The sequence below is a fragment of the Varanus komodoensis genome, unplaced genomic scaffold (genome assembly GCF_004798865.1).
Source record: "Varanus komodoensis strain SLA01 unplaced genomic scaffold, ASM479886v1 scaffold7_1, whole genome shotgun sequence".
NCBI classification, from domain to species: Eukaryota; Metazoa; Chordata; class Lepidosauria; order Squamata; family Varanidae; genus Varanus; species Varanus komodoensis.
In genome coordinates, this window is record NW_025336479.1 from 1,844,552 (window position 1) to 1,868,195 (window position 23,644).

Sequence of the window (23,644 nt, forward strand, 5' to 3'; positions counted from 1 at the left end):
GTGGGATGGGCCTCTGAGGATAAGGAATTCTCAGGTGCAGGCCAGGCCCCCACTGAAGGAGGAACGTTGGCTCACAAAAAATAGTAGGGCAGAGGCTTTCACACTTTTTCATAGAGTCCTAGACGGACAGATGTGGAAGCAGTCCAACTTCAATAAATAGCTTAATTTATTTCAAATTTAAAACAAAAGGAAACTATTTCATAATGTTTTTTCATTATACAACAAGTCAGCAATTCTGCATCATGTTACAAATGCTTTGGTGTATTTTTATTTCATACACACTTGGCCATACTAGTAAACAAGGGTATCTATAATGTGAGAAAGGTCATGCTACCATCAAACAATGTTCACATTTGGAACCCTATAACCACCCCTAATCTTGGATAGGTGTACTGTTTTCAAAAAGATACTTGCATGTCCTGAGCCAATAAAATCTCCAACTGATTAGGAAGGGAGAAAACAGGAAGTCATAAGCAATGCTTCTGAGAATATACTGCCAGGCACTTTTATGTCTTGAATATATCCAGTCCTTGAGTTTGGACCTTGCTTGCCGAATCTTTTCACTCGGTTGCCTACTGAGATCCCTTGCACATACAGGCACACCTACACCAATGCACTCTCAAATGACATGCCTGCTCCTAATTAGAATCTATATAATTGCTATGCATGTCTTTTCCTGGTGTTTGGCTTGCCATTTTTCCACTGGTAATTATACTTAAAGCTAATATTGTACATACCAGTTGTATGAATCTTTGTGATTTATACCTGATGCAAGGTTTTTGGCACTGGACTCAGTCTGTGCAATCTAGACATTACAGGATCATAGAGAAACCCAAGAAGTCAAAACTGGTGTCAGAATTCCCTGATGTTGTTTTGGAGGTATGTAAAAGATTGATGCAGCTAGTCAGGAGCTCAAAATAAGTCTTTTAATGCATGACATTTGGAAAGCAATGGTGTCATTCTGCTCACAAGAACATTTTCTACAGACTGAAACCGCAGAGGGTTGTACCAGAATTATATGCAAGTGCCTCTTGCAGGCATTGCCCGCCGATTAAGTAAGAGTTTGCTATTTGTCATGTATTCATTGTGCTTGGAATATTAGGTGGGGAATGTCAACATTCTACAGATGCATACTAATTCTAAGAGTAACTTCTAGTCAAAACTGATTATGTGCCAAAACCTTGTTACTACCCATTTGATCTTTCAAGATGTCTACGCATGCCAGTAGTGAGCCATTTTCAATAACTCTGCAAATTTTCTTCTTAAGAAGTATTTGGAATAAACCCACAGCCAGAAAGAAAACATGACAGAAGCAGAATTCAAAATGGTCCTGAGTTACAGTTGCTTTTCTTATTAAACTTCTGCCTTCTTCCTTCTTTTGGTCTCGAGGCTTATGGGGTATTTGGTCTTCCAAGTATAATCTCCAAGTATAATGTTCATAGCAAGACAGAAAAAAATGTGTGTATGCCAATGACATCTGGACTTGTGCAAAACTGTTGTTTTGATATCAAATGATCACCAGTGCACAAGTGAGTTGCATTAACAGAGAGGTCCGCCTGGCGCCGTCATTATTTGTTTTTTGGCGCCAGGTGAAGACCTTTTTATTTAAGCGTCATTTTAATTGTTAATATTATTGATTATTTTATCTGGCCAGGACGACTTATTTTGTATTGTTATTTCTTGTATTTTAACCTAATGTTGTGAGCCGCCCCGAGGCTTCGGCGAATGGGGCGGCATAGAAATGTTTTAATTAATAAATAAATAAATAACAGCACTGGAAGTGGGTGCAGGTGTTGGTCTAGCATAGTCTTTCCCAAGTTGTGTTTTTCGAATGTTTTAATTGACAACTCCCATCACTGCTCATGGATGATGGGAACTGTAGGCCAAAACATCCAGAGAACAGCAGATTAGGATAGTCTGTGTAATGTATGCCCCTCTCTGTTATGTGCAGAGTCTAAAGAATGCATAACTCAGTTGTACAAAACAGTTCTGACCTGCTTTTAAATATATATATGATGCATTTAGAGAGGGGTTGAATATCCATTTGGATTTCAGGAGGGGAAACCCTAGTTTGCAGCCACCCTTCTTCACTGGGGAGCAGTGCTTTTCATGTGCTACATTAAGGGCTGTTGTGGGAATTAGGAGAGTAATGTTGAACTAACGCCACAATTAATAGCTGACAGAAGTGGAACCATGAAAGATTAATGCCACGGAAAGGATGTAAATATTATCTCTCAAGATAAACTTACAGAGAGCCATTGTCTTGCAAAATTTACAGTTTGAGAGAGACGGTTACACATGTTCACACACTCTCAGCAGTTCTCTTGTGTGGCAGAACTAGCATTTTTTCATCTACACTGATCACTTCCACTGAAACTATTTATATACACAAAGGCTACACAACTGCTATAGATCTGCGGAATTAACTAACCAAAGAAAACTTATTTTCTTCTCCAGTTGTTGCTTCCTCTCTTTACACTGAACCATCGCAGATACATTCATCCTTCTGCAGTGCCTAAGCATTCAAGTATCTATGGAGCTTGAGAAGTGCTGTAGCTTTTGTGGGGTTTTGGTTTGGCTTTTTTACTTTCCAAAACAAAATAAGGGTGCCGTCCTGTACATCTTTCTTTGAGAAACTGTTCTGCAACCCCCAGCATGCCCTAGCCATCTAAACATGCATTGGTTTGCACCCTAATTTGGCCACTGATGTTGTTAATGGTCTTCGCACATCCTATACAGAAATGCACATTGCTTCACATATTTCAGAATGGTTCTGCCGCTCCAAACCACTTCCAGGACCATTGTCCCCTCTACACCTCATCTTGCTGCATTAATTCCATGATCACCCAGTGACCCATTGCTCCCTTAGCTGCTTTGTTTCTTTTGATATTCTTGAAGAATTCATTATTGTTAGCCTTGACGTTGTTAGCAGTGCGCTCCTCAAAGTGTTTCTTTGCTTCTCTGATGATCTGCTTGCATCTCTCTTGTGCAAGCTTATGGTCCTATCTGTTCTTTCCATTTGAGCAAGACTTGCCCAAACCTCACCTATATTCCCATGCTAGTCCCAACCTGCTGCAATCTTCTAAAGAAGAGCTGAATAAAAATTATTTTAAAGATATAACGTCAGGTATAATGCATCCAAAATCCTGTGCCTGAGGTGATGGAAGTTGCTGGAACCAGTGACTAGTTACTGCGTGTGGTCAGCCACAGAATTATGGGTGTCAGCTTTTCACTGAAGTCCCCTAAGGCTTAGATTTAGTCCACACACCCAGCCACCAGTTCTATCAGCTAGTAATCTGAACAGGAAGGGGTATAGCAGGTTTTTACTGTAGCTGAGTCTTGCCCAAGCAACCAAGTCTTCCTTTGCTCTGGAGTGTTTCTCATGCTACATCCAGATCATAAGAAAAATTTATAAAGCACTGGTCCTAATCAAGATCCTTGGGAGATCTGACAGCTTATATTCCTCTGTTCGATGTGAATAGATCCTGACTGCATTAAAGGCAATTCTTTTGTGGAGAGAGTGAGAGTGAAGGAGTCATCATATTAGAAGACATCCCATTGTTTTGAGTTGAGTCTGGCTTCCTGCAGCCTTTGTAACTGAAATGACAAACATATGCAAGTTGATTCATCTAAAAGTTGATCCATCAGCCTTGCCCCTCTGCCATGCTTCAGGTGGGCTGCCTGTTTGAAAACAATTAAGAATTCCACATGGAACACTCCTGTATTTATCCATCAATCCATTTTCCTATTCATTAAAAGTCTGTGGGGAGTAGAGGCAAAACCTTTCTAAAAGTGGACAACTGCTCTGGAAATTGTTGAGATGATGTCTTGATGATACCAGAGGGCCAATCATTACCATGAAGAGCCAATGTATGTTTCAAAGATAAACCTCAGCCATACTAAATAGCAATTATGTTAATAGACTTTCTTTGTACATTCCTAGGTTCAATCCCTGACAACTATATACAAAATAATAATTATATAGGGTGCCAATATTTGATTCTAAATGGTGAGAAGTTATATAGCAAGGGGGGAGAGCTGTGGAGAAAGGATTTGCCCCAAAACGTTTACTTTCCTAATTGTTCTACAGGCAATTAAGGGAGAACACCCTCCCACCATACTTCCAAATTAGAAAATACATGGATTGTAAGGACAACGAAGTCAGGGATATAGTTATGTTTGTTGTGGCTGCGAATAATTTAACCGTCAATAACACCCCCACTGCTATAAGCAGGAAGTATGCTTCAACTGCAATGGACTGCAAACTTAAGTAATGTGGTTGTCTATTACACAGTACTCACACGTCTCAAGATTTTCCATTTTAATTACTGAATTGCTGAGCTGCAAAAAAGATAATCATAGGTCTACCTCTCTCATGTTTTTATGTCTCCTCCAGCTCTCCAGAAAAAGGAGATAAGCCAATTATAATTAAATATTTTTGTACATAGAATCATAGGATAGTAGAATTGGAAGGGGCCATGTTTCAGTCTTCCACTGAAAGCAATGAGACAAAATTACTTAAATCTTGACTGGACTTCCACATTGCCTGTAACATTGTGATGCAATAGAAATTGCTACCTGACCATAGGTTGATCTATGATTATACCTATTCACAAATGCATATTGATCTTATATAAATGTCATGCATATATAAATACCAGACTGTGCAGCCACATAGCCATATGGGATCAAGCAGTAAGATCCTGACAGTTCATGATAGGGCTCTTCCCTCGGCATGCTAGTTTTCTATGTGCAGCAATTTTTCTTTGTTTGTTTATAAAGGAGCATTCTGTTATTCAAGGCCCTATCTGCAGCATACAGTGGTGCAACCCAAATTCTGTTTTACTGCATAATCTATGAACTGCAAGCCTGGGTGGGTTCATCACACTTTCAGAATATCACTGAACTTAAGTGGTCCTGATTCCTCTCTAAATGAAACATATGCTGGAGACTGGGGTATTTGGTTAGAAGTCCATCATTGCCAAGTTCATCACAGAAAGTCACAGAGATGGTAGGGCTGACATCTATTTATTTCTGTGTCTGCACTGTTTCAATGCGTAGCATGCTGTATACATATTTTCATATAGGATAAAGCACTTGGAAGAAGGGAGAAAAGCCATATCAAATCCACTATATTCATATTACTCTTCTGCTTTACACTTTCTCCTGTCTAGTTCCAATACTGGCATTGCACTGGGCACAGTGTCAATTTGTTTTACAGGGCCCCTGGCAGCCCTTGGCATAATCTTATGCATCTCTGTGGGAGCAATCAGTCCAGCCGTTGGAGTGATCCTTCTCATTCCTGGAAGCCTGTTGGACAGGGAGGAAGAGGAAGAAAGGGAGGGATCTCAGAAAGTGTATGTGGTGTGGAGATAGGAGGGAGGAAAGGGTAGTTTTCCCCTGGCATGAGGCCCATAAAAGATTAGCCCCAGAGGAATACAGCCCTTGGGGGAAAAAAGAAAAGAAGTTGTCCAACCTTTGTTTAAAACAACAGAGCACAGGAAGGTAAGAAAGAGAAAGGGCCAATTATTTTATAACTCTAATATGCACACTCCATGTCATATAAAAAGTAGGTGACACTTACACAGTTTATATACTACATATGTGAACACGGAAAATAAAATAATAAAATGCATATGTCTGCCCCATCATTTCTATCTTGGCCTTCAGGTAGCCATATTGTGTATATCTTCTTCAATTAACACTATTGTTATTATTATATGGAATGCGCTCCCCAGAGAGGTCCACCTGGCACCATCATTATATGTTTTTTGGCGCCAGGTTAAGATAAGACCTTTTTATTTCATCAATATTTTAGTAAGATTTAATATCGTATTTTTTAATATTATAAGTGCAGCCAGAGTGGGTCGATTTGTTTATGTTGATATTTTGCTATAATTTATGTATATTGAGATTTGTATTTTATTTATTTATGTATATTTATTTGTATTTTATGTAAGCCGTCCTGAAGCTTTTGCAATAGGACAGCATATAAATATAACAAACAAATAAATAAAATTACAGTGCATTTGTTGTTGTTATTACAGTGCACTTTTTTCCTCTTCTGAGGAACACAAGACTGCTTACAGAGCACCATCCTATTCCCACAACAACCCTGTGAGGTAGGTTAGGCTGAATAAGTGACTGGCCCAAAGTCACCCAGTGAGCTTCATTGCTAAGTGAGGACTAGAACTGGGATCTCCCAGATCCTCAGTCCAACACTCCTGCCATTGCCACACCAAAAGGCTGGTTGCTCTGAAGCTGTTCTGTTTTGGGATCAATATGTTTAAGATTGACATTTGAAGACTATTCCCCCCATCTCGGTAATTACCTTCCTCAAATGGCTGTAGCAAGAACAAACACAGGATTTAAAAACACATAGGAACGTGCGCGCTTTCCCTAACAATGCACCTCTTCCACGTGACTGCTGCACGTGTGTTATGAACTCGCTTTTGTGCACGGGTTTGAATTCCGGTGCTTTCTTCTTTGTTTATCTAGGCAGCAGTTTGCAATGTGGAAGCAGTTTGCAATGTGGACCTTTCAGCAGCATGTTAAGATATTCAATAAATATTGCCGGAACGTGTGTAGCGGAGTAGACGAGGGGTGAGAGGCAGGGAAGGCCTCTGCTTTACAGTTCCAACTTTTACAGCCAGATTTACCCCGCGGAGCTACAAAGGAACTGCAGGTTGAAGTTTCCTTGACAGAAGGGCCTGAGAAAACGTGAGCGCCTGTTATTCAGCCGCCCCAGGCAAGGGAAGCCGGGCATTTTCCGCGGCCCCACCCACCATTCTTTGTTGGCTGGTGCCATTCTGGAAATTATTAACACAATAGGAAATGGCTGACAGGAGAGCTTTGTTTTGAGACTTACCTTGTTTTCCTTTTTCTCGGTTTCTCATTAGTCCAGTAGACCCTCAGTTCAGGAAAAGGTGGTGCTTGCTTTGGCCGTGAGTCAGAGAAATACGTGCTTTGAACTAGCAGAGATATCTCTCAGGCCTTACTGATAGGCATTTATGCTCTGTGCTCTCGGGTTTCCTTTCTTCCTTTGGTAGGTTTGGAGGCTGAAGACTGAAATTATGAACCATATTGAGTGACAGTGCAGATTAGGCTTCCTAGTACTCTGAGACCTGTACCCCTGATTTTAGTTTGATTTGCCTAAGGCTTTCTTTGTCATCAATGAGGTATCCTAAATGTTATTATTGTAATTGAGATGAGTATTGTAAATGTCAGGTTTGCTAGTAAAGGCAAAGCACATTCCTGCACTCCCCAGCAAGTCAGACCTTACAAAATTATGGTTGCTAAACTGTTATCCAGTGTGCCATAGAAGAATACCCTTTGGCAATAAACTTAAAGCCTGATCTGCTAGATTAATGTAAAACTTCCTTTAAACCTTAATTTAAAACATAATCTGAAGTGGGGATTTGGGGATTGTAGATACAATCTGCAAGGACCAAAACATAAATACTTCCCTTGAATTTTACTTCAGATTGTGGATGGCTTAAAACTGCCTCATGGATTGAGCTTCTTGCCCCCCGGGGGAGGGGGAGTACTTGTCAAGCATGTGAATTCAGTCTAGCCTTTTTTCTGACATGATGGTTTTCCATGTGATGGGTGTACCCATGTCAACTAAGGAAACATTAAAGCCTGCAGCACTTACCCAGATGATAATAGGAAGTGGTGCAATTCAAGAAAAGCTTTACATAACTTTCCTTTTACATACAAGTGGGAAGAAGGGAACTGCTAACAACTGGTTTGCAGAAAAAAGAGCTGATATCCTTATTTCTGGTCTGCTTCCAAGCACTGACATTTGGCTCTGCTAAATCTGTGCTGGCTTCATACAAGCAGATCTACCAACTCTGTCTCTTTGGGGTATGACAGAAGTGAGCAAGAACAGAGGGAGTGATCAAAGTATGTTATGACTTGACAACAAAATATTCATTCATTACCAAATTTAAGAGTTTATGAGTATTGCTCTGCCATTACTATGTGACAAGTAAATCTCTGATATTAGCATTGATCAACACCCTGATTGCTTTGCACCAGTTTTTTGCACAATGGGGAATGATATCATTACTTGAAAATCATTCAGATAAGTTTACAAAAACAAACATCATGAAAACAACAAAGTTACAGTTAAAACTTATTATTACATGAAATGTTAACACTGGCAGCAATTAAATTTAAGAGCCATGGTTGTAAAAGCAAGGGCAACAGAGTTATTAACCCCTGAAAGTCTGTCAAAATAAAAAGGCATTAGTGCCTGAAGGAAGTTTTTCATGTTCTGTGGTAGTGTTAACATGTTGCATGCACCTTCATGAACATCCTTGTGTTCATTCCGGCTCCCCTTGAAAGGGCTATGTCACCACTGCAGAAGTCTTTGGCTACCCCGCATATAAAGTCTGCGTAGATGCTCCAATTCATGCTTGCATACTTGAGATGGTCACATGGATATCCTGCATTCATACTCCCCAAAGCATGCCAATTTGTACTGAACATGGAAATGCACATCTTTTTCCAAGTTAAAAAGAAATGCAAGTTTTGTCCCTTAAGATCTGTAAAAACAAACTCGGAAGTTTGCAGCAATACCTCAGGAAATCGCAGGATCAGGGTTGTGGAGGGAGGCACACAAGATTCCCAGTTACCAGTGTGTGGGTTTTTAGTGTTCTTCATAGCTTTTTACTCCCATCGCTTTACAATTCTTAAAAGCAGAATAAATTGTGCAAAGTAAGCCAATATATGCAAAAATGATTTGGGTGTGTTAATGCTCCTTTTGGAGGGGGAACTGAATTGTATTTTTACTTGTTAATTTTTAGTGCAGAGACAGACAACCCTTCAGTCACCTGAAGTTGTTGACTCAAAGTCATTAAAGAATTTCATGGTGTTTCAGGTGCACACACCTGTTTGCTATCTGCTTTCAGGTGGTCATTCTCAGGTCACTTGTATTTGCAGCAAGCAATTATATATTCCACACCCCTCCATGTAACAATGGTAGTGGCACTGCTAATCTTTGCAACACGATTAGTTGTGAGAATGAGGTGTGTCAGAGACAAATTTTCCAAAGTTTTTTTAGTGCAAACCCTACTCTGAAGTAAGTGCCATTGCAGTCAGTGGCACTTATCCCCAGGAAAGTGTGTATAGCAGTGCAATCTTACTGTCAATGAATCTACTTCAGCCAGCTTTTGTTCTTGACCATTCAAACCGATGAAAGGTAAACAGTAGACGTGTAAAAGGAGCCCTGTGAGATCAGACCAAAGTTGCACCCAGTCCAGCATTTTGTTTCTAAACATGGTTAACAGGATGTTTTTGGAAGCCTTTGATGAGGGCATGAAGATAAGTGATCTTGTGGCTAATAACCATAGATCAGAACCTCTCAACATAAGGGCCAAATTCAATGTCTGAGAAGTTCTTGGAAAGTGCATTCTTGCAGCAAGTGAGGCCAACACTCCTCCTCCGAACAGCATATTGTAGTTCTTGTAGCACACCACTCTGCCTTATTTATTTATTTCATTTTTATACCACCCAATAGCTGAGCAGTTAACAGCAGTTAAAAATTAAACATACACAACAAGAAAAACAGTGACAACATATGCACAATAAAATCACAGCAGTTGCAATGAAATCAGCACAAAGGTACAGTAGCAGTAAAGAATACAGAATCAAAACTAAGTTAACTGTTAAAACACTAGGAAAATAAGAAGATTTTCACCTTGTGCTGAAAAGAATAGAGAGCAGGCATCTGGCACACCTCTTTCAAAAGCTTGTTCCATAATGGGGGTGCCACAACCAAAAAGGCCCAGCTCCTAGTAGCCACCCCCTTTATTTCCTTTGGATGGGGCTCCCAGAGAAGGACCCCAGAAGATAACCCTGGGTACAGGGTAGATCCATAATGGATGAGGCATTCCTTCAGATAACCTGGCTCCAAACCATTTAAGTTAATGCTAGTTAATACTAGCACTTTGAATTGGGCTCAGACTTCAACTGGGAGCCAGTGCAGCTGAAAGAGGACTGACATAATATGCTCTCATGGGCCAGGCCCCGTTAATAACCTTGCTGCCCTGTTTTGAATCAGTTGAAGTCTCTGGATCATTTTCAAAGGCAGCATTGCAACAGTCCAAATGAAAAGTTACCAGAGTGTGGACTACTGTAGCTGGGCTCTCCCTGTCCAGATAGGGTCATGGTTGATATATCAGCGTAAACCGATAAAAGGTGCTCCATGCCACTGAGTCCACTTGCGTCTCAGTTGGCAGTTCTGGATCCAGCAGCACCCCCAAACTATGAACCTTGTCCTTTAGAGGGAGTACAACACCAACCAGACCAGGTTGAATATTGTATAACTGGACAGACAACCCACCCTCCAACAGCACTTCCCTCTTGTCTGGATTGAGTCTCAGTTTGTTGGCCTTCATCCAGTCCATTACCATGCCCAGACACTGATCCACCTGGTCACTGCCTCACCTGGGTTGGATGACAAAGAGAGGCAGAACTGAGTGTCATCTGCATATTGGTGGTACTTCAGCCCAAATGTCCAGATAGCCTCCCCCAGTGGGTTCATGTAGATGTTAAACAGCACAGGGGATAAAATGGAACCCTGTGGTGCCAAAATTGCCATGGTGCAGAGCCATAATCCCCCCAGCACCACCTTCTGGAATCAGTCAAGTAGGAGTGGAACCCCTGCAATGCAGTACCTCCAACTCCTAACCCAACCAGCTTATCCAGAAGGATACCCTATTCAATGGAATCAAAAGCCGCTGAGAGGTCTAGGAGAATGAACAGGGTTGCAGCCCCCCTGTCCTTTTCCCAGCAAAGGTTATCCCACAGGGCAACCAAGGCAGTGTTCTTTCCAAAACCAGGTCTGAACCCTGATTGAAATGGCTCTAGATAGTCCATTCCATCCAAGAGTAATTGCAGCTGTTCAGCCATCGCCTGCTCAAGCACCTTGCCCAGTAAGGGAATCTTGGCCACAGGTCTATAGTTATTAACATCTTCTGCCTTCTTCAGTCTTTTAGAGTGGGGGGAGGGGAACCTGCACAAAAGCAGGGAAAACGCCATATGATAAGTGGCTGGAAAGGGGGAGGGTCAAGGGAAGGGGTGTGGCCATGTGAGGAAGCCTGGAGGGTTAGGCTGGGATGGTAGGTGGGATGGATTTGGCTCACCAGCCTGAGGTTCCCCATGCCTGCTATAAGTAGACTTCCATTCCTCCATGATCTTGTCTAATCCTTTTTCCAGGTCATCTAGTATAGTGGCCTTCACCACTTGTTCAGGTAGTGCACTTTATTAAAATAAAACGAAATGTATATTTAATATACATTGTGTGAAGGGCTAGAGTACTTTCGGAGGAGGCCTTTATAACACCATTACTTTGCTTCATTCACAGAATTTACAGGGAATTCAACCTCCCCCTCTACTTGGTAGTGCTGGGGCGCTGCTGCTGAGTTACCACAATTTTTTTTGAATAGTGGGTTCCAAGTCTTGAATGGATGGTTTATCTGACAATATAGCCATTAATGCAGAGTCTCTCTCTTTCTCTTTGTTAGAAGGATTCAGGAATTATCAGCTGTGGAACTAGACTTACATTATTGTGCTGCTGGTAATGGTGACTGTTTTGACTTTTGGATTTCAGGAAGAAAAGAATGGATATCTTACTCCAAAGGACATTGCCTGGGCTGTTTCTGTTATCACTACTTTATAGCTCAAGCCAAGGACAGAAGAGTAAGTTCCGCAAAAATCTCTTTTGTCCCCTGCAGAATGCTAAAGTATACTGTTGCTTTCGGATCATTTGTGCTAGACTGGTGTTACTCCATTTTGTGGCCTGTTTCTTACCGAAGGACAAGGAAAAGCTGTCCTGTATTTCCTGAGCTGGGCTTGTCCATGGCCAGAGGTGTTGGGAATGAAAGAGGCAGTTGGCACACCTTTCAAGGACAGGGAGACTCAGACTGTTCAGAGCAGGAGAGGGAGGTGAAGCCCTGGGAAATGGGGCCTCCAGATAAAGAGATGCAAGAGGGCTCATCTCAAGGCCGCCCTGTCCAAATGTTCAGGCGGACCCTGAGAAATGCTTCAGTGTGCAGCTGCCAGGAAGGGGTGTGGGGCAGGAGCCCCAGGAGCCAAATAAGCCTGGTGAAATCCTTGACCCCATGGCTTGGCATCGGGAGGAAAGGCCTAACCAAATAGAGGGGGCAGTGTACAGCTAAGCGGCTGGCCCACTCCAGCAGGGCCCTCCTAGAGTGCTGGAGCCCAGGGTTACTCAAAAGGAGGGTCCTTGGAGGTAGTTTCTAGTGTGGATTCAACAAACCACTCTGTGCATGGTCGGAGTTTCTTTGCTGATTATGCTTTACTGGATGTACATTAGAGAATAAAGTGTTTTTGCTAAAGAACAGTCTGTTGCTTTGACTGTACAAAGGGGGAAACCTAGCTCCTCTCTAGGGGCTCCTTGCTAGGTAATATTTCAGTGAACAAAACAGCAGACCTCATAGATGGTGCAGTCTTACATTTTAAGATCTTACCAAAAGTGGAGATAGCTGTGTTTGTCAAAGTAAAAATTCCAAAATCCTTATTATTAGTATTACATTGCACATATATCCTACCTTCCTTCCCTTTGCAAGGAATCCAAGGTGGCTTCCTCCTCTCCATTTTATCCCCACAATAACCCTCACAGAATCAGTAACCAGCCCAAAGCCTCCAAGGGAGTGGGGGCTAGAACCCCGATCTCCCAAGGTTCTCTCTTTCACCATGATAACTTTTTTATGTAAGCTCCAAAGCAAAAACATACACAATATGTTGTGACCTTTGAAATAGCCTAACCAAGGTATTATAATGATTTAGATTTCAGAAACGTTCTTTTGAATGTTAACATTTTGACATTTTCAATTAATTCCCCATACTAATGGGGAATTATTCTATACCAGTCTGGATATGGTATAGAAGCACCTGCAATGCAAAACATACTAGCTGGGTTCAGAGAGCACTATAAACTACATTTAAGGTTTGAGTATGGGCTGAGTGTGGGTTGTGGAACACTGGATTACTGTATTGTCTAAACCTAGTCCTGATCCTTGCAAGTCAAACTGATTCTAGTACTCTATTTGTCTCGTGTTTAAATTGTTATTATCATTATGCTGTTAAGAAGGGGTGTACCTACCGAGTGGGTTATTAATTCCCTTCTGGTACTTCACCTCTGAGTGCTTTCTTCTGACCGTAGTAGTAGATGACCACTTTGTGGGGTATTGTGTGTGATTAGCGCCTTTACCACTTTCAGTCACTTTTATCTGCTGTAGATCTCTTGATTGCTGCATTGCAACCAGGTTTGAATGCATTTTGTGTATCAAGTACAAAGAGAATGAAAATAAGACCTTTCCTTATATTTTATTTGTCCCCTTCTTTCTCCATGCCTAGGCAAATCTGCTTTCCTGCATTTCTAACATGTTGCTTTTGTTTCCTAGTTAATCACTGTGTGGCTTCCAGAGCAAAAAGCTGCACTGAGTGTATCCGAGTGAGCAAGGACTGTTCTTTTTGCACTGATGAGGTAGGAACTTTTCACAAGTCTTGAGCATGGTTGCAATGTGTACATATTTGAAGCCATCAACTTTCATCTGCATTTTAGCTATAGTCCCAGCACTTCTGGGTCATGTACCCAGCCAGTCCTTGGATCTCTCAGTAGACAAGCTGCCAAATCATACAAACTACAAACAAACCTTAGGCTACAGACAATATACTCATGCAACTAAATACCAGGTAGGATTTGCATTACACCCTACCTTGTAAATGTCAGTTCCTTGGATTTGAGGAATTAGAATGAAAGAGAGTTGTCACAAAGCTGACGTTGTTTACATTAAAAGTGGTTCCTTCTGTAGAGTCACCTCCCTCGTAAGTGCTTTGTGACCCTGTATCATTGCATCTCCCTTTTTATCTGATACCTACCTCTTGGATCTTACATTCCCATTCCCACCTCCCCATTTGACTCAGAATCAATTCTCATGTTGTCTCGATTTCACCTGCAGAGGAGTTAGGCCCAATCCTGAACTCTGGTATATTCCTGTGCAATACCATTCCGAATTATGCAAGGGATGTCACTGTGTACCCTGATGTAGGTTACACCTGTACTCTTATGGACGGTCCTGCCTGCACTTGTAAGCCTGCATGCCTTTGGATGGAGAGTCATTTCATCTTTAGCTTCATTCCTCCTGGTCTAAATATAGTTCTGTTCTATATACTCTCTAAGACAGGGGACTACAACATCACACGTTGACTCCCATGTACAAATTAACCATGTGAGACATTATAGCAATGTTACTGTCAAGGCAAAACAAATTCACCCATTAAGCTGCTAGTCTTCAAACTTAAGCAGAAATGGGGGATTTCTTTGCATTGTATGTGCATTGAACACCTTGATGACTGACAGTTGGAACTAACCCTGGAATAAGTGTGAGGTACAGGGTGTGAGATGCAACAGCTGCAGAGATTGCTGCCTAGCTCCTGCCATGGGGCGCTTGTAAGCCTCCAAGTCTGGAGGCTTCCATGCATCTAATTGTGCAAGCAATTGTATTGCACTCATCAGAAGTTTCCAAAGTCACTATAGGTTTAGAGTAGGGCATAGAACAACCACCACAAGGCAAATTTATTTTAGAATATATTTTCTAAGTATGTGTTATTATTGTCTTCTCTTGCCCCAGAACTTCAAAGAGCAGCGCTGTGATTTCAAAGTCAACCTAGAGAGACATGGCTGCAGTGAGGCCAACATAGTATTCATAAAAGGTGATGTGTTAAGAATACAGGTGAGTAGAGGTCAGGTTAAGGAAATGTGGGATATAAATGTAATAAAATATATAAATAAGCCTAAATAACTTTCCTGATATGTCGAGGATTTATAGTTTGGAAAATTTGTCTATTTTTTAAAAAATCTCAATTAGCTATACCCAGGGAAGAGATTTATCATTGCTCGAGTATTTCCTTTGAGTATTCATAGAAAGGCATGTGCAAACCAACAAATAAATTCTTCAGATTCCATCTTGATGCTTGTCCTAACACTTATGTCTATCTCAGATAGCAAGTTTTTTTGTTCATTTGTTCACACCAAAACTTGTTCATATTATGATGTATATTTTTCTAAATTCATGGTTCAGTTGTGCACATTTTGAAAAATACACAATTTTCTTTCATTGATGAAAACATACAAAACAACACACATTTTTATGCGTGGTTTTCAAATGTATGCTTTTTCGAATGTACACTTTCTTTTTTGGTCTACCAGTTGCATCAGAAATGTATGGTCCATGTAATGCAGATTGTGTTCAAGACAGGGCTTGAGTCTGGGTGGTGCAAACTGAGTAAATTTTGACTTAAAATGAACTGAAACAAATATTTTCATGAATCCCTGTTTATATGTAGAGGTATGGGAAAGCTGCATGTTTAGTTAATCTCTACTGGGAATCACGTCTTTCCTCCAATCTCAAATGTAGTATCATCAGTAAACCTTCTTCTGATCTCTCTGCATTACTGTTGCTTCTTCTGGTAGGAATTTAACATCAATACATCTCTGAAAAAAACACAAGTATCCCCACAAAACATAGCCATGAGGCTGAGAGCTGGTGAGGAAGCGAGCTTCAGCATGAATGTATTTGAGCCCCTGGAATCTCCTGTGGATCTCTACATTCTCATGGACTTCTCCTACTCCATGTCTGATGACTTGGATAACCTAAAAAGTATGGGCGAGAATCTAGGTGAGAATTTTTGTTAAAGTCATGGGGGCAGACCAAGAGATTGTCAACTGTCTGCAACTGCAGGGGGCAGCTGGCCAAGTACTACTGATCAGGGGAGAAATGTAGGGAAGAAACCCAGGACCAGCCACTCAGTTTTGTGTCTGACTACTAGCATCTTCCTTTTTTTCTTGCAAGCTTTGTCCCACTACAGCCTCAGCATGGCAAATAAGAGGCCTGTATATCCTTAGTTTTGTTTTATTTCACTTCTGACGCTTTCCCCCATAGTTTGCAATTGGTGACTAGCTCAGCCATAGATAATGGTAAGAGACGGAGAGATGGTTTAAAAATCCTATATATATTCTGCAGAATTATTAGAAATAAATGCATAGTCATGAGAAAACATATTGCTGCCGATGGTTTATGTAGAACCAATGTACAGAACATTTTGCAGAGTAACATAAGAAAAAAAGGACTAGTTCCCTACTCCAAGGAACTTTCACCTGAATTCTGTCAGTGCAGAGATGAGAGCAAAGCAAAGGAAGAATGAGTACTTCTACAAGCAGATTTATGGTGCCATCTTCCTGTCTTCTCCATAGAATTTTATGGGGAGCCAAGACACTGACATCATCTACTTGATCATTCTCCCGAGTTTTCCAATCGCTTTTTCCTTTTTTTTCCTGCTAGAAAAGGTGTTAAGGGAAAAAGGTGAAACAGCTGCACAATGTTTTCTGATTGCTACTGCTAAGCCTTCCATCTGGAAGCACCCAGAGATGATACAGGCTGAATGCTGCTGCTAGTACTTAGGCTTAATTTTAATTGGGGTGAGGATAAAAGCATTAAGTCAATAGCTTCATGGAAAAAGTGATTGCCGAGCTTGAGTTTGAAAGAGGAAAGAGGTGTAGTATAATGTAGTTGTTACAACAGGAAATTTTAATTCCATTTTGGTTTTTTTGTGAGTAAGGGTAAATGCATTTTGGAATATCACCTGAAAGTTTTTGGGGACAGAAATAAATGCAGTGGTCAACCATTATCAGACTCCTAAAACAGAGTTTTTATTTTATTTAACTCAACTTAGAATTGACATGCCCTATAATACTCTGTTGGTTTACCATTTACTTCATAGAAAGGTGTGGTAAAAAATAAATCAAATGAATAACATTTTAGGAAACCTGGGCTATCAAAAATTGTGATTTGTTCACAGACTGGATAACATTAAATGCAGTTGAAATGTTCAATCAAACTCCATAATGTAACAGTGTAAGTTTGGATGAATGTTCGGAATAGAGAACATCGTCCAAGTTTGCCAGTACATCTTCATCCATTCCTACTTTCTTTTCTTCCTGCTAGCAACTTTCCTGAGAGAACTGACTGAAGATTATACTATTGGCTTTGGCAAGTTTGTGGATAAAGTGTCAGTCCCACAGACAGACATGAGGCCTGAAAAGTAAGTAAGGGTGATGGATTCAGTGGATGTTCTTGAAAATGAACTATTTGGGAATGATAGCTTTCTTTTTTTTCCTATCTCTACTGGATATATGTAAAAGTTATTATTGGAGTAAGGTTAATAGTTCAGCTAACTTCTTACTAATACCTATGCTTATGCCCCATCCCCAACCCCTGCTGCCTTGCTTCATTACATTATGTCCGGATCTTGTACATATCAATTCATGTATCACACCCACATGTGTTCATTCTTGTTTTTTTCCCTTCCCCCCTTTTTTTAAACAAAACATAAATATAGTTGAAATACAAATATATATTCTTCAAGGTATATCAATAATATTAGCATCTAAATTGACAACAAACACTGTGTGTTCATTCTTGTTCAGTCTTACTGTGCAAAGCAATTCTTCACCTAGACTGGACCCATTTATATCTATATCCATCATCTTCATTCTTTTGGTCATTCAGCTAATGAAACCAGCCTTTGTTACAATGTATTTTTAATACTTCAAATGCCACCAAACTCATTGTTGCTGTTGCAAAAGTCCTGCTTCGCCAGCATTTCCTGCTGGTATTGCTTTAGAGGCTACTTATGCTAGCGCTATGTCAGTGACATAAGTGCAGCAGCGCTGTTAGATGCTGCCCTAACCCCAACTCGTATTAAACTTTATGGCAAATGAATACATTCATTTAATATGTTTAATTTTGTTGTACTAATTTGTTTATAGTTATATATTCAGTGCTGATTCAGTATCAGTTTGTTGGTAGTAAATAATCATAATAGTAACAATCGGAGTATGTCTGTCTGTCTGTCTATCTGTTAGCACTGTAGCACCAGGACCATAAAACCTAGACACCTGAAACTTGGCCTATGCATACTAGGAGGATCCTAGGAGAATGCAGCCTAGGTATTTCATTTTTGAAATGCATTAATTCATGCTAATGCATTTATGTGGTTGAAGTCTGCAGCAACATCTTCAGTCACTAGGAACAGACTTTCCAAACCAGGACATTATTTCCCTTAAAAGCCACAGATTAGTAGGCTGAGGGATAGAATTATACACCTGTCCCCTCAGCCCTGCTGTAGTCATGCCTCTCTCAGTGGAATGAGGTGGACAGACCCCATCTTCAGGGGTCTATAATGGTGTATTACTGAAGAAGACATGCCTAATGGTGGCAGCAGGCATGGCTTCGCTCAGATGGGGCAGGCACCACGTGTCCAGCTCTGACAGCTGTATCTGTTGCTTGTAGCATTTGCTGTATCAATGTAAAGGCTCTTCCCACCTGTACAAAGAAGGGTCCATTCACTACTTAATAATAAAGGCTTTGCCCTCCTTCCACCTTCAGATTGCGTGAACCCTGGCCTCATGCAGACCCTCCATTCTCCTTTAAGAACGTTATCCGCCTAACCCGTGATATCAATAAATTCAGCGAAGAGTTAAGGATGGAGCGCATATCAGGAAATTTGGATGCTCCGGAAGGTGGATTCGATGCCATATTGCAAACAGCTGTTTGCAAGGTAAGTCAAGGCAGTGCTGAAAAGTTCAAAGATTCAATGAGAATTAGAGGGGTATGGACCTTTTAAAGCACTCATTAAGATGGGGAAATCTAGACCAAACCTTTGCTTGTTTGAATCTGTAACAAACAATATCACTTGTGCTTTCACAAGCCAGGATGAGCTTTGGAATTAGATTGTAGTTGTAGTTGTACTTTAGGGAGAATAATAGCTGAAACTTCTGTGAAAATAAAAAATATAAACAAAATTCTAGCTCCTTGGATTGGTAGTAATTCAGGGAGCTATACCTTGTCAGCAGCTAAGAGATGAGAGCCGAGTAAACAAAGTAAGAGAGGAGTGTCCAGACATAGTCACCATTAGCACAGGAACAATTGATGAATGTTCTGTTCCTCTCAGCTAACCATGCCTGGTCTAAACAAGCTGTACTGAAACCCTGTAGCAATGGTAAATGCCGGAACCACTGCCTTGGTGTCAGTGGCCATGATGCCCTTCTCAAATGTCGTATGTTACCTGCTTTAACTGTTTCAGGCCAACCTACTTCATCCTTCTGAGAAAATAAAATGTTTCTATACTTTGCCTTTCCTCATTTTCCCAGGATTATATAGGGTGGCGGAATGACAGCACTCACCTTCTGGTGTTCTCCACTGAGTCTGCCTTCCATTATGAGGCTGATGGCTCCAATGTCCTGTCTGGAATTATGAGGAGGAATGATGAGAAGTGTCACCTGAATGCCGCGGGCACCTATACCTTTGACACCAAGCAGGATTACCCCTCTGTGCCTACCCTTGTGCGCCTGCTGAGGCGGAGCAACATCATCCCCATATTTGCTGTTACCAACCATTCTTATGAGTACTATGAGGTAAAAAGTGCCAGTGGGCAGAATTGGCGGGGGTGGGTGGAGCTCCTATTGTCATAGGAACAATAGATGGCAGGGGTTGTAGCCATTCTTGACCAGTAATAGTTCTCAGACCCAGCAAGGAAGCAATCACAGCTCTTTACTGCTAGGCCGGAAGCTTTGCCCTAATCCTCCACAGCAAATAGGGTGAAACAGGGTGTACACTATCCAATTCAGAAGAGGCTGACTGACAATGCTGCATGGGAAGAACTGGTTCCAAAATACTTTAAAAATCATCCAAGAGGGCTTTAGTAGAAGGGCTTTTCTCACTTTTCAGGAATCCCTTGGTCACCGCATTTAATTGGCAATGCTAGAGATGATTTCACCTTCTTCTGTAGCATGTGGCCCACTTTCGTTGCCCAAGATATCCAGGAATGTTTGATTGTGTGTGTGAAGACTGAGAGAAACAAATCCTACAAATGTTTCTGTTACTGATGCACTATAGTCAGGATATGGTGTAATTATTTAGGAATATGTGGATTAGGTATTTCAGTGAAAAGAAGTAGGAATCAGGTTACCTTCAGGTATATTCTCCTCAGTGACTTGGTGCTGAACTGTCCTTGCATCTATTTTCCCTGAGTGGCTCTAGGTCTGCTGTTGTAAAGCAGTGGGGACACCCAGTGGCTAGCAAAATAATCCCCACTTGGTAGAACCTGGAATATCTTTTCCTCCACCTAGTACATTTTCATAAGCAAGGGCGCCAAACTGCATGTTAAATCAGGAGATCCATGACTAGCCTTGTTGTAGTTGTAGTTGTTGTTAGCAACATGAGGAGGGGAACTTTGCAGGATCAAATGTAAGGCCCATCTAGTTTAGTATCCTGTTTCCCACAGTTAACAACCACGTGTCTCCAGGAAGCTGACAAGTAGAGCCGGAAAGCAAAAAAGCGAAGAAATGCTTGCTCTTGTCTCTTCTGAGTCTTTTCCCAGTCAGTTTCATTGGATGACCCAGAATCCTAGTATTATGAGAAAGCAAAGGACAAACTAGAAGTGTTGATTGTACAAATGCATGGTGTATATGTGTGTGTGTGGGGGGGAGGGTGTATGTCTATATCGGCCCCCAAGGAAGTCTGAGAAGCCCTGAGTCTGTGGAGGGTGGGGGGTTCTCTCTGTTCCTGTTGTGGTTCTGACAAAATTGCTTCTGCAAAGCCACTATCTGTATTTGGAAGGAGGCTCCCAAACTTCCTCTGCAATATGAATTGGAGTGACTTTCACTGGAAATGAGGTAGTGAGAGAAAGACATAACTTTCAGACCATTTTGTCCCCAGGCTGCTCAGGCTTCTCCTGTTTACATTAGAAAAAGTGGACATGTTAATTCTATCTCCTCAATTATTGTAGAATCTAGTTTGATCCTGAGAAAATGTCTATCTGCTCAGTTCCCCTACACTAGATAATTTAATATTTTCCCTTAATGTCTTTCTTTATTACTAAATTGGATTTTTTTGGTTTTTTTACTTTGTTTTGCTAAAGAAGTATGGAAGATAAAAGTGTAGTAGCACCCCAACTTTTGAAATGCCTGAGGAAAAGAAGGTTATTTTCAGCACCAAATTAAACATTTCCATTTGTCCAGGCATTGTGAGAATTTTGATATTTTAAAATGGATTTAAAATCAGAATCTGCACTGATTGTATATACTTTAGTTTATTATTTGCTAATTGTATAGGTCTGTATGACTGTTCAATATTTCTAGTTATATCATTCAGTTTTTATGATTTTTGATATACTTTGCCCAGGGATTATGTTTGGTGATGAAGGTGTGAAATGCAAAATTTAGTAATAAAAATAAAATAGTTTGGAATGATGATGCTACAAATAATAGAGTGGTGCATTTCCTGGATGCAATCCATTGAAGTACACTCAGCCTCATCAGAATCAGTGGGAAGATATCATAGCTAAAGTTTGCCCTGTGTCCAGTGGCAGAGTAGACAACTTCCAGTCCCATCAGCGACTGCCATAATGGCTTAATGCTCAAGGATTGTGGTAGTTGTATTCCAAAACATCTGGAGGGCATCAGGTTTCCTATCTCAGAACCCAAATTCATTTATAGCAGCCTTGCCCAGTTTGATGTCCTCCAGCTGTTTTGTTCTTCAGCTCCCACCATCCCTGACTATTGGCTATGCTGGCTGGGATCAATGGAAGCAAAACATCTGGAGGAAACATCTGGAGGCTGGGGACGGCTGACCTACAAAAGTAAGGCAGAGGCAGAGGCATAGTCCTCCTTTGTGTGCATCGTAGGACTGTTAATGTGTTCATTCTACTATGTTTTTATTGTTATAATTCATATTATTCATTATATATATTTTAAATAGAAACTGCGAACATACTTCCCAATCTCTGAAGTTGGGAGGCTGCAGGAAGATTCTTCTAATATTGTAGAGTTGCTCCGTGCGGCTTTTGAGGTAAGAGGGAATGTTTCAGGTCTTAAATTATGACTGTTCTGAGTTGTTCAATACACTTGTAATTCCCTAAAATGTTCTGGAATATTGTAAAGAACAATTACAAGCCCAATTGTATTTCATTCTGGAAACCCCATATGGTAGCTGCCCCTATGTCACTAAATTCCTTATACCCAGGTGTGTTTAGGTACCTGGATATCCATGAACTGACCAGTGTTTGATGGTATAAATCTAAGCAGGTAGCATGTGCTCCTCTGGTCTTGTTTGTACCCTTGCCCTCCTTTGTCAGTGAATTTGTCAGCAAAATTTGTTAGCAAAGCAGCCAACAAGGGCAGATATTTTTTTCTTGTGCAAAAAAATTCATTGCACAAGAAAAATTCATTGCTGGATTTGTCAGCAAAATTTGGAGCCAAGGCAACATGGCAGCAAAAAGAGGAAAATGGCCCTTTTTGGCTGTTGTGCTACTGTGCCACTTAATTTGTGAACAATGCGGCAGCGGGGTGGGGGTGGGGATAGGGAATTAGCCACTGACCCTCTGGAGGATGCCCAGTGCTGGTGTAAATCTGTGTTGGTTAGTACAAGCAGCTAGCTTTCTTATCCAGTAGCTATTTCTGCTCTGTTTTCTAAGAAAAGCCTTAGTTCTGGTGCCTATGCAAGTTTCTAAGAAGCAGTTTAGGTCATTTTTTAAATCCCAGTTTGCTACCTTCCAGAGGGACTTAAAAACTATCTCTTCCCACAAGCATTCCCAGATTAGTTTTCAGATCAGTTTTATTTAATGCTGTTTTTGGTCAAATGTTAATCCTTGATTTTAATTCTTTGTAAACTCCCCAGAGCCTACGGGAATGGGGCAGTATATAAAAATCTAAATCAATCAATCAATTCACATAGCAGTTTCCCCCACGCAGCTTGTTCTCTCCAGATGTTTTAGACTGCAGATCCCATGAGTCTGAGCCATATGACCAATGTTTGTGGGTGATGGGAGTTGAAGTCTAAAACTAGGTTGGGGAAGGCTGTTAAACAAGAATTCTGAAAGACTGAATTCCTTAAGCATCGTCCTTCTTTCTCCCTGTTCAAAAGAACCAAAATGTCCTAGCAGGTTTAGTAGAGTTTATGCCAACCTGGTGCCCTCTTGAAGTTTTGGACTTCAACTCCCACCATTCCCTGTCACTTGGCCATGCTAAGTAGGGGTGATGGCAGTTGAAGTTCAAACCATGGAGGAAGGGTGGTTTAGCATTTGGCAAGCTACGGGAAAAATCAAAGTGGAAAACTTGACACTTAAGCTATGGTGAGGTGGCAGAGATATTGCTTAGGGAAAACCATAAATGTGAACAGACCCCAGGATGAGCCATTCACTTATGAGTTCTGGGACCCTCATGCATGAACAGTTAGTGTACAGTACAGTATAAACAGCAAGTAGACATGGCTGCATGTTACAAGCAGAAAGTGAGAAACCACTGAATTAGATGCATTCCAGTTCTGTACATTTTCTTCCCACCTGCCTTCTGCAGCGTATTCGTTCCAAGATGGACATTCGAGCATATGACACCCCCAAAGCTATGAAAACAGAAATAACATCCATGAAGTATCAAAAAACAGAGTCTGGTTCATTCAACATTGTTCGTGGTGAAGTGGTAAGTCCTGCATTTCACATTCCTGGAGTGTCTTGTAGTCTGAGGGTAAAGCCTCTTGCATAAATGACGTACCTC

General features: G+C 41.0%; 1 protein-coding gene across 3 annotated transcripts in view; it reads left to right on the forward strand.

Annotated features, from left to right (window-relative positions):
- Positions 1-23,644, forward strand: part of ITGB4 (integrin subunit beta 4) — a 71,593-nt gene that overhangs the window by 8,040 nt on the left and 39,909 nt on the right. For 2 of the 3 annotated variants that reach the window (XM_044453765.1, XM_044453764.1), the window contains exons 2-10: positions 11,618-11,706; positions 13,434-13,516; positions 14,664-14,765; positions 15,506-15,710; positions 17,037-17,133; positions 18,480-18,651; positions 19,244-19,507; positions 21,852-21,941; positions 23,447-23,569. In XM_044453765.1, coding sequence (XP_044309700.1) covers positions 11,628-11,706; positions 13,434-13,516; positions 14,664-14,765; positions 15,506-15,710; positions 17,037-17,133; positions 18,480-18,651; positions 19,244-19,507; positions 21,852-21,941; positions 23,447-23,569 — 1,215 coding nt within the window. In that variant the 5' untranslated portion in view covers positions 11,618-11,627. Of the gene's footprint in view, positions 1-11,617; positions 11,707-11,756; positions 13,517-14,663; positions 14,766-15,505; positions 15,711-17,036; positions 17,134-18,479; positions 18,652-19,243; positions 19,508-21,851; positions 21,942-23,446; positions 23,570-23,644 lie in introns of those variants that run through there. The other variant, XM_044453762.1, reaches the window with a different exon arrangement.